General features: G+C 39.5%; 1 protein-coding gene across 3 annotated transcripts in view; it reads left to right on the top strand.

The window, feature by feature from the left end:
- Positions 1-315: 315 nt before the first annotated feature.
- pigo (phosphatidylinositol glycan anchor biosynthesis, class O) overlaps positions 316-9,580 on the top strand; it is a 35,288-nt gene continuing 26,023 nt past the window's right edge. For all 3 annotated transcript variants that reach the window (XM_052035339.1, XM_052035329.1, XM_052035350.1), the window contains exons 1-2: positions 316-1,059; positions 6,538-6,681. In XM_052035339.1, the coding sequence (XP_051891299.1) occupies positions 570-1,059; positions 6,538-6,681 (634 nt within the window). In that variant the 5' untranslated portion in view covers positions 316-569. The remainder of the gene's footprint in view (positions 1,060-6,537; positions 6,682-9,580) is intronic.

The raw sequence follows: 9,580 nt of genomic DNA, 5'->3' as shown, positions 1-9,580 counted from the left end.
ATAGTGGATTGGGGGGGTGAGGGTCTCTGTGGGCGGAAATTGCCAGCTGCCCGTGCCGTAGGCGGCGCTGTCCGCACACCTTGGGTGCGCTGGGCAAATCTCTGCAGTTGGGACCACCGCCGGCCAGTGCCCCAGATGGCGCTGTGACGGAAAGAGTGGTTGCGGCTGGAAGCCGCCGCCGCTGCCGCCTACCGGAGGAGTGGCGCTGTTGGAGGAGAGTCTCCGGCGGCTACTGACCGGTGCCGGGAGTGGGGGGAGTGGGGGGAGCGGGGGAGGCAAGCGGCTGAGGGGGGTGGGAAGCGAGCCGGAGCGTTGTGGGGGTGGGTGGGTGAGTGACCTTGGCGTCTGCAGAGTCCGAGGCCCAGGATTGTTTACAACGCGCCTTTTAATTAATCGGCCCGCGTCTCCGAAGTCGGGGAGGTCCTGTTGCTTTGCTCTCTGAGGAACAACCCGTTGGGCGGATCGGGAAACAGCGTCCACACTGACGTTGGCGCCGTGCACATCCTCGCTGTTCGGCTCCGCCGGAGCCCGGGGCCTCGAACGGTTCGCTGCACCTTGCAGGCGCAGTCATGCCGAGGGTGGTGACCGTGCTGTCGCTCTGCTGGACCTTCCTGCTCTTCAGCGCCGGCCTCGGGCTGTTCCTCAGGGGCTTCCTGCTGGTGCGGCTGGAGCTCCGCAGCCGCAGTCAGTGTCAGGACGCGTCGTTCCCCGACGCTTCATCCTCTGGTCGGGGCTTCAACTCGTGTTGGATGCCGAGGCGTTTTTCCAAAGCCGTCGTGCTGGTCATCGACGCTCTGAGGTTTGACTTTGCCAAGTACAACCCGGGAAACAAGGATCCCAAACCGTACGAGAATAAGCTAGAGGTGATCCATCAAACTGTTGTTTCTAAACCTCAGCACGCTAAACTTTTCAAGTTCAGAGCTGATCCGCCCACAACAACAATGCAGAGGATTAAAGGGATGACCACTGGTACCTTGCCCACCTTCATAGATGTCGGCAGCAACTTTGCATCTCCAGCTATCGAGGAAGATAATTTGATTCAACAGTTTGTGCAAAACGGTAAGTTAAAAATGAACGTGGTTTAATATATCGTGGAAAGTTTACAACACTGGCCATTCAACCTATTGTCTCTCTGCCGATCGCAAAGCACTAGTCAACAATTCCCCTTTGCTGTCTGTCACTGAGGAAGTTTTGGATCTATTTTCTACTCGCCCTTGGATCCCACAGGCATGTACTTTTTTGATCAGTCTGCCACGTGGGTCCTTGTCGAAAACCTAAATCCATATAGACTACATCAAATTCATTGGCTTTATCAACCCTTGTTATCTCCAAAACTCAATCAAATTAGTCTAATCTGACATTCCCTTAAGAAATTCAAACTGACTGTTTCTGCTTATAAGGTGCCTTTCTAAATGAAGATTTATCCTGTCCCTAAGAATTGATTCCAATAATTTGATCATTGTGAAGTTCAAATAACTGGCCTGTAATTACTTGGATTATTCCTCCCCCTTCAAACAGTGTTACAACCTTAACATTCCCTAATCCTCTGGCACCATTTCTGTAGCTGGAGAGGATTTGTAAATGACTGTTGGCCTCTGCATTTTCCACCCTTGCTGCTTTTAACAACCTGGGATGAATGCAAGTGGGGCCTTGCTATTTATCAACTTGCAAAAGTGCAAAACCACCTTAATGTTTTCTTTTTTACTTGGTGGTTTATCCATCCCATAATTCACACTTTCTCCTTAACTGCGATGTTCGCACTGTGCTCTCTCTTCCATAAGGGCAGCTGCAAAGTATTTATTAAGAACCTCCACACATTCAGTATCTTTTTGGTCTCTAAAAGCTCCCCCCCCTTAGTTATCCACTCACTCTCAGCAGCTAAAATATACTTTTGAAACGTATTTTCTTTTATGTTACTTGTCAATATTTTTCCATGCCCCCTTTTTCTTTCCTAATTTCCCTTTTACTTTCACTCCTACATTTTGCACACTCTTTAAGGCCCTTTTGTAGAATAAGCTCTGGATGCCTGACATAAATTTAACTTTTTTTGCTTTTTTTTCTTTTTCAATCTTTTTATTAATTTCAAATTAGTATACATAACAATAGTAATTATACAGAGAGATTGGGATTACAATAATAACAGTTAACATATACAAACATAAAAAGTAAAATATGTAATCTGAACCTCCCAATCTCTTAATAATTGAACATGAAAAAGATTTAAGAGATTTGGTTGTATGAGGAAAAAAAACAAACTAAAAAAAGTAACAAAACAAAATGAATAGTAATAATAAACAAAAACTAACCAAGAACTAAACAAAAGCTGGGCTTTCGTATTTCATCGATTAAAAAAAATTATTATGTCATTAACTCCGTCCCTCTCTATTCGAATAGAAGATTATTGGGAAGGATTCAGAAAAGGTCAGCTTACGTCATATGAAAATGCTGGATAAATGGGCTCCAAGTTTCTTCAAAATTAACCGAAGGATCAATAGTACCACTCCTTATTTTTTCTAAGTTTAAACATGTTATAGTTTGGGAAAACCATTGTAATGTAGTAGGAGGCTTAGGATCTTTCCATTTAAATAGAATGGATATTCTGGTTATTACTATAACAAATGCAATCATACGACAAACTGAGGCAGATAAATGGCCAGAATCCATCATTGATAACCCAAAAATTGCAGTAATAGGATGTGGTTGTAAATCAATATTCAATACCACTGAAATGATATCAAAAATGTCTTTCCAATACTTTTCTAAAAGAGGGCAGGACCAAAATATATGTGTCAGGGAAGCCACCTCCGAATTACATCTATCACAGATAGGATTTATATGGTTGTAAAAGTGAGCTAACTTATCCTTAGACATATGGGTCCTATGAACCACCTTAAACTGTATTAGAGAGTGTCTAGCACACATTGAAGAGGTATTAACTAATTGAAGAATTTTCTTCCATGTCTCTATAGGTAGAGGTATCTGAAGTTCTCTTTCCCATTCATTCTTAATTTCATCTGATATCCTTAAACGTATTTTCATTATCAAATCATAAGTTATTGCTATCAAGTCTTCTGATAAGGGTTAAAACCTAAAATTTTTTCTGTAATTTCAGTTGGATGTTATATTGGGAAAGTAGGTAGAGTAACATTTAAAAAGTTTCTAATCTGTAAATATCTAAAAAAAAATGTGATCTAGGTAAATTGTATTTATTAGACAACTGTTCAAAAGACAAAAAACAGTTATCAACGAATAGATCACGAAAACACGTTATTCCCTTCGTTTTCCATAAAAGAAAAGCTAGATCAATTCTAGATGGTTGAAAGAAAAAAATTAGATAGAATAGGACTTGATAAGATAAATTTATTCAGTCCAAAAAATTTATGAAATTGAAACCATATTCGTATTGTATGTTTAGTTATTGGATTAATCATTTGTTTATACAATTTAGTAAGTGCAAAGGGGAGTGAGGCCCCTAAGATAGAAGCCAATAAAAACCCTTGCACTGACTCACGCTCGAGATACACCCATCATGGACATTGAGTTACATCTAAATCTTGTGTCCAAAAAATTAAATTTCGAATATTAATTGCCCAATAGTAAAATCTAAAATTTGGCAAAGCCATTCTGCCATCCTCTTTTAATTTCTGTAAATATTTCTTACTTAACCTTGGGTTTTTATTCTACCATATATATGAACGAATTTTAGAATCAATAATATCAAAAGAGGATTTAGAGATAAAGGTTGGAACTGCCTGAAATTGATACAGAAATTTAGGTAAAATAGTAATCTTAATAGCATTGATTCAACCAATCAGTGATAAGGACAATGGGGACCATTTAGTAAACAATTGTTTAACATGATCTGGGGCGGCACGGTAGCGTAGTGGTTAGCGCGACGCTATTACAGCGCCAGCGGGTTCGATTCCTGTCGCTGTCTGCCAGGAGTTTGTACATTCTCCCGTGTCTGCGTGGGTTTCCTCCCACATTGCAAAGACGTACGGGTAGGTTAATTTGGGTTTAAAATGGGCGGCGTGGACTCGTTGGGCTGGAAGAGCCTGTTTCCACGCTGTAAATAAAATTTGAAAAAAAATTTGAATGATCAATTAAGGGTAGAAAATTAACTTTAAGTAAGTCCTTATACTTCTTGGTAATTTTAACATCTAAATAAGTAAAATAATCAGTCACTAATCTAAATGGTAATTGCCAATAGATTGGAACTTGCATATTTCCCTTTTACTTTCACTCCTACATTTTGCACACTCTTTAAGGCCCTTTTGTAGAATAAGCTCTGGATGTCTGACATAAAGTTAACTCTTCTTGCTTTGTTTTTAATTCACTTTTGTCATATGGGACTCTAGATTTGGCAGCCCCGCCTTTTTCTTAGTCAGAATACATATACCCTGAACACCCATGAATATCTTCCTTGGAAGATTTCTTTATTGTAATAGTGACTTGCCTTTGGGTAGCTGCTTTCAATCTACTTCTGCTAAATCAATTGACAGTCAAGTAAAATTAGCTTTTCCCCAGTTTAGAACCTTTATTCTTACCTTCTCGATTACCATGCTTGAGTTGGATCATGATCACTACCACAAAAGTAGTTTCCCACTTGTACTCCTTCCATCTACCCAGCTCATTCTCTCAAACTAATTCTATTATTGCACACCACATGGCCCTCACCCCCGTTAAGACTTGCTGCATACTGGCCAAAAAGTTCTCCTGGATGCAGTTTAAGTATACCTTTCACACTGTTCTATACCTTTAATACGGCAGAAATTTACCTACACATTGCTCTTTTTCCCTTGGACTGTTCAGAGTTTGTTTAAAATAATAAAACCAGTGGGATTTGCCTTCTTTGCTTTCCAGTTTAATCCAAACAGCTTCTTTGATCCTTCACACAGCTTTGTTTCTTAAAGTAATATTGCCACCCATTTTAATCCTCTTCTCCATCTGGTTTGAAAATTCTGCAACCAGGAACACCAAGTTGCCTTTCCTCTCCCAATTTAAGCTATGTGAGTAATGGCCAAAATACCATGTTATTATATGTCTATCTGTGCCTTCGGCTTGTCTGCCTTATCCCCTACATGCATTGGGATTTATACCATTATGCTCAGCAAAACTCCTTTATCATCTATTTTCTAATCTTTGTTTATTCTGCCTTTCAAACTTTCTAATTTTGTGCCTTCCTTCTCCATCTCTGTTTTTCTTCCTTCAGAATTTATGATCAGGCATCCTAGCTAGTTTAAAGCTTACCAACAATACGAATGTAATTGGACGAATATTGGTCCTGGCCAGATTAAGTTGTAACCTCTCTGGTCTGGACACGTCCCACCTTCTGTATTACCAGTCCCAAGAATTGAAAGCAATCCCTCCTGTGCTATATATAAACTATGTGCTGTTAAATATTATATGAAATGTTGAATATTATTTCCCTTAAAAAAAAGAAATTATTTAAAAATACATTGCAAATGATATACCCCCCCTTGCTTTTCCAAGTTAGTGTTATAAATGCATAGGAGGTAATGAAGGCAATGAACAATATTGATTTTCTTTGTGATACATGTTCCAGGATACCATGCTTTGTGTGTATGTTTGTTTCACAGTTAGACACTTCAAGGAAAAGAAAGTTGAGTTGTCTGCTTCTGGGTTAGTCATTGTACTTAAAGTGCTTTAACATTGCAAAATAAAAACAGAAAATGCTGGAAATACTGAGCAGATCAGGTAACATCTATGGAGAGAAAATCAGTTAATATTTCATGTCAATGATCTTTCAAATTTTTGGATATTGAGGGACATGGTGTTATTGCAATAAGGTGGTGCTGAGGTAAAAGATCAGCCATGATTGTACTGAACAGCAATGCAGGCATGAGGGGCAGAATGACCTACACCTATTTCATGTGTTCTTTGAAATAAAATGTTTTAAGTTGCAGAGAAAGGGGAGGAGTACAGGGAACACCTCTCCTGAAGACCCTTAATCAGAAGTAGCCAATCTGACTGGAAAGGTTAGTTTTCTGAATTTGTTGATAACTTGATTTTCTAGTTTATGTCAGAACTGGCCTGTTCTGATGAAAGGTCATCAACCTGAAACATTAACAACATTTACCCCTCTGTATATGCTGCCTGATCTGCTGAGTGTTCCCTTTTATTTCAGATTTTCTGCAATCTCACAGTTCCAGATTTTTCACTTATCTCTGTTCTCATTCGTTATCTACACCTTCTGCAGGTAGACAAGTTGTGATTAATGAGCCTACCACCACAAAATTTGTGACATTTAATCTCTATCTATCATGATCTTTGTTTTCATCCCATTCCCTAAATTTAAAATATTTCTGACTTCTGATCCTGATGAGAGGTCATTGACTGGAAACGTTCACTTTATTTCTGTCATTGGATCCTGTTGAGCATTGCCATCATTTTCTGTTTTTGTTTTGTATTTTCAGCATCTGCAGTTTTTTGTTTTTCAAATGCAGCAAGAAAATATGCATTTTAGTATTTAATATTTGAATTAGACAACTTCTTTCTGTGCTTTGCTCCCTTTAGAGAAGAAAGTGGTATTCATGGGAGACGACACTTGGGAAGCGCTGTTTCCAAATAAGTTTTTCAAGTCATTCCCCTTTACTTCCTTTAACGTGAGAGACCTTCATACAGTGGATGATGGTATTCTTCAACATATCTTCACAACAGGTAACTGTAAGAAATTGCTCAGTATCCCAATAGCCAATAATTTATACCTCAATGCAGAAAAAGCCTAAAATCTGCTTTGAATTATCTTTACTGGAACTTGTTTTACATTCAAAGGTTAATCTGTTAAATCGTGATTCCTTGACAGAGAAAGTTATTGTACGTTTATACTGTTAGTTTAATTTTGTGCAGGTTATAGGAAGATTTGGCTCATTGGCCTGACAATTGAATTTTTGTTTAATATTCAATCATTTCAGAAACAAATTTTCAAGGCCACTCTTTCTTGCCCTTCCGGAAAGGAGATATTGGGTCAAGGTGCCAACAAATAGATTATTGCTATCTTAGAATACTGCTTTCACCCAAATGGCATAACTTGCTGCTGGAAGATGAGTTAGCTCCATCAAGCCTAAATTCATAGAAGTAATAATTCTGCATCGATCAAGTATTTTACCTGTCTGTTTTTCATTAATTATAAGGAACAAAATTGTGCCTCCCATGATACTCCAAAGTTATTTATAGTCAGTGAAGTATTTTTGTAGTCACTTTGTCCTTTGCAAGCTCCCACAAACGGCAGTTTGTTTAATAATTACAGGATAATCTCTCTTTGTGATATTCAGTAAATTAAAAATATTGTCAGGATCACTAGGGATAAATTCCGTGCTCTTTGAAATTATCATTCAATCTTTTATGTCTACCTGACAGTTTAAAATCTCATCTGAAAGATATCACTTTAAGTGTGCAGCATTCTTCATTACTGGATTAGGATGCTAGTGATGTGCTTTAGTCTCTAGAGAGACTTGAACCCACAACCTTAAAACTTGAGGTGAGCATTGCCACTAAATGTGTCTTGGCTGACGAATAGAATGAAGAGTATCTATTTTTTTGTGTGGTGTTAGAAATATTTTGTGGAATAATCATATATAGAACATAGGACAGTACAGCATAGGAACAGGCCCTTCAGCCCATGATGCCTGTGCTGACCATGATGCCAATTTAAACTGCACATTTGCCCCCATATGGTCCATATCCCTTTATTCCTTGTATGTTCATGTGTTTATCTAAATGCCTCCTGTACATTGCTCTCATATTTGCTTCCACCACTTCCCCTGCCAGTACGTTCCAGGCACCTTCCACTCTCTGTGTTTTCAAAAAGAAATTTGCCACAAATCTCCTTTAAACTTTCACCTGAAACCACTGCACTCTGTATTTGACATTTCTACCCCGAGAAAACTACTTTACCTACCTTGTCTATGTCTCATAATTTTATGTACTTCTATCGGAGTCCGATGCTCCAGAGAAAACAATCTATGTTTGTCCAGTCTCTCCTCATCGCTAGTACTCTCTAACCCAGGCAACATCCTAGTGAACCTCTTCTGTGGCCTCTCTCAAGCCTCCATATCCTTCCTGTAATGCAGTGACCAGAACTACACGCAATACTCCAAATGTGCCCTAACCAAAGTTTTATACATCTGCAACATGACTTCCTGACTTTTATAGTTAACGCCTTGATCAATGAAGGCAAGCATGCCATACGCCTTCTCTACACCCTATTCTACTTGTATTGCCACTTTCTAGGAGCTATGGAGTTGCACTCTCAAGATCCCTCTGTATGTCAATGCTCCGAAGGGTCCTGTTATTTACTGTATGCTTTTCTCTTACATTTGGCCTCACAAAGTGCAGCTACTCGCAATTGTCCAGATTAAACTCCAGCTGCTGTTTCCCTGGTCACATTTACAACTGGTCTATATCCTACTGAATCCTTTGACAACCTTTGTTACTATCTGCCAATTTTTGTGTTATCTGCAAACTTACTGAATTCTGACCAGCTGGCCTTTAAATGACCAGATGTCAGATGTGGACTTGCCCAATAACAGCTGCTCCCAATCTACTCTCTCCAGCATCTGCCTATGACTGTTGTAATTAGCCTTTCCCCAATTTATCACTTTTCCCCCGAGGTGCAGTCTTATCTGTAACTATCTGAAAATTTGCAGTACTGGTCTCAAAATGCTCTCCCACTGAAGCTCCAATCACCTAGCCGGACTCATTCCCAATAAAAGGTTTGTGGCCCCTTCCATGGTTGGATTATCTACATACTTGTCCAGAAATTCTCTTTGATGAATCTAACAAATTCTGCCCCATCTAAGCCTCTGGCACTAAGTGAGTACCAGTCAATAATGGGGAAATTAAAGTCACCCACTTCAACCTTTATGTGTTTCTCTAATCTGCTGGCATATCTGTTCCTGTGTCTACCACTGGCTTTTGGGAGGCCTCTAGTATAACCCCAGCACAGTGATTGCACCTTTTTTATTCTTGAGCTCTACCCATGTTGCCTCATTGGGTGAACCCTCCAGGATGATCTTTCTAAGTGCCACTGTGACATTGTGCCTGATCAGTAGTGCAAATCCCCCACTATTGCATTCGTCTCTGTCATGTCTGAAACATCTGAATCCTGGAACATTGAGCTGCCAGTCCTGCCCTTCTCTCAACTGAGTCTCTGTAATGGCTACGATATGATTGTTCCATGTGCTCATCCAGGCTCCTTGCATTGAAATAAATACACCAGGGTATCAGATGCTGTTAACCTGGCCCTCTGTGTTCTGCCTTTAAGCCTTACTTGACTTAATCATGCTAGTGAGCCAAAGTCTGTCTTGCAAAGTAGCTTTGATAAACATATAAGAGAAATATAATGAGTGGAACCTTGATTTTGATTCTTGAATCGTAGGCCAGTTCCAGACTAATCTTGGTATTTTGTATTGGGAATTCAAGCATCAAGTATGGATAGGAAATTTATTACAAATGCCTCGCATGATATGGGTGGTGCGAGCAAGATTCCTAGATGAATCATATCAAGTGATGCACTTCTCTGAAGGAGATGAATAACCAGTTGGGCTTTTATGACATT

The sequence above is a fragment of the Pristis pectinata genome, chromosome 2, assembly GCF_009764475.1.
Source record: "Pristis pectinata isolate sPriPec2 chromosome 2, sPriPec2.1.pri, whole genome shotgun sequence".
Classification (NCBI taxonomy): domain Eukaryota; kingdom Metazoa; phylum Chordata; class Chondrichthyes; order Rhinopristiformes; family Pristidae; genus Pristis; species Pristis pectinata.
The sequence above is the reverse complement of the archived record's forward strand: the minus strand, read 5'-3'. Positions and strand labels throughout refer to the sequence as shown.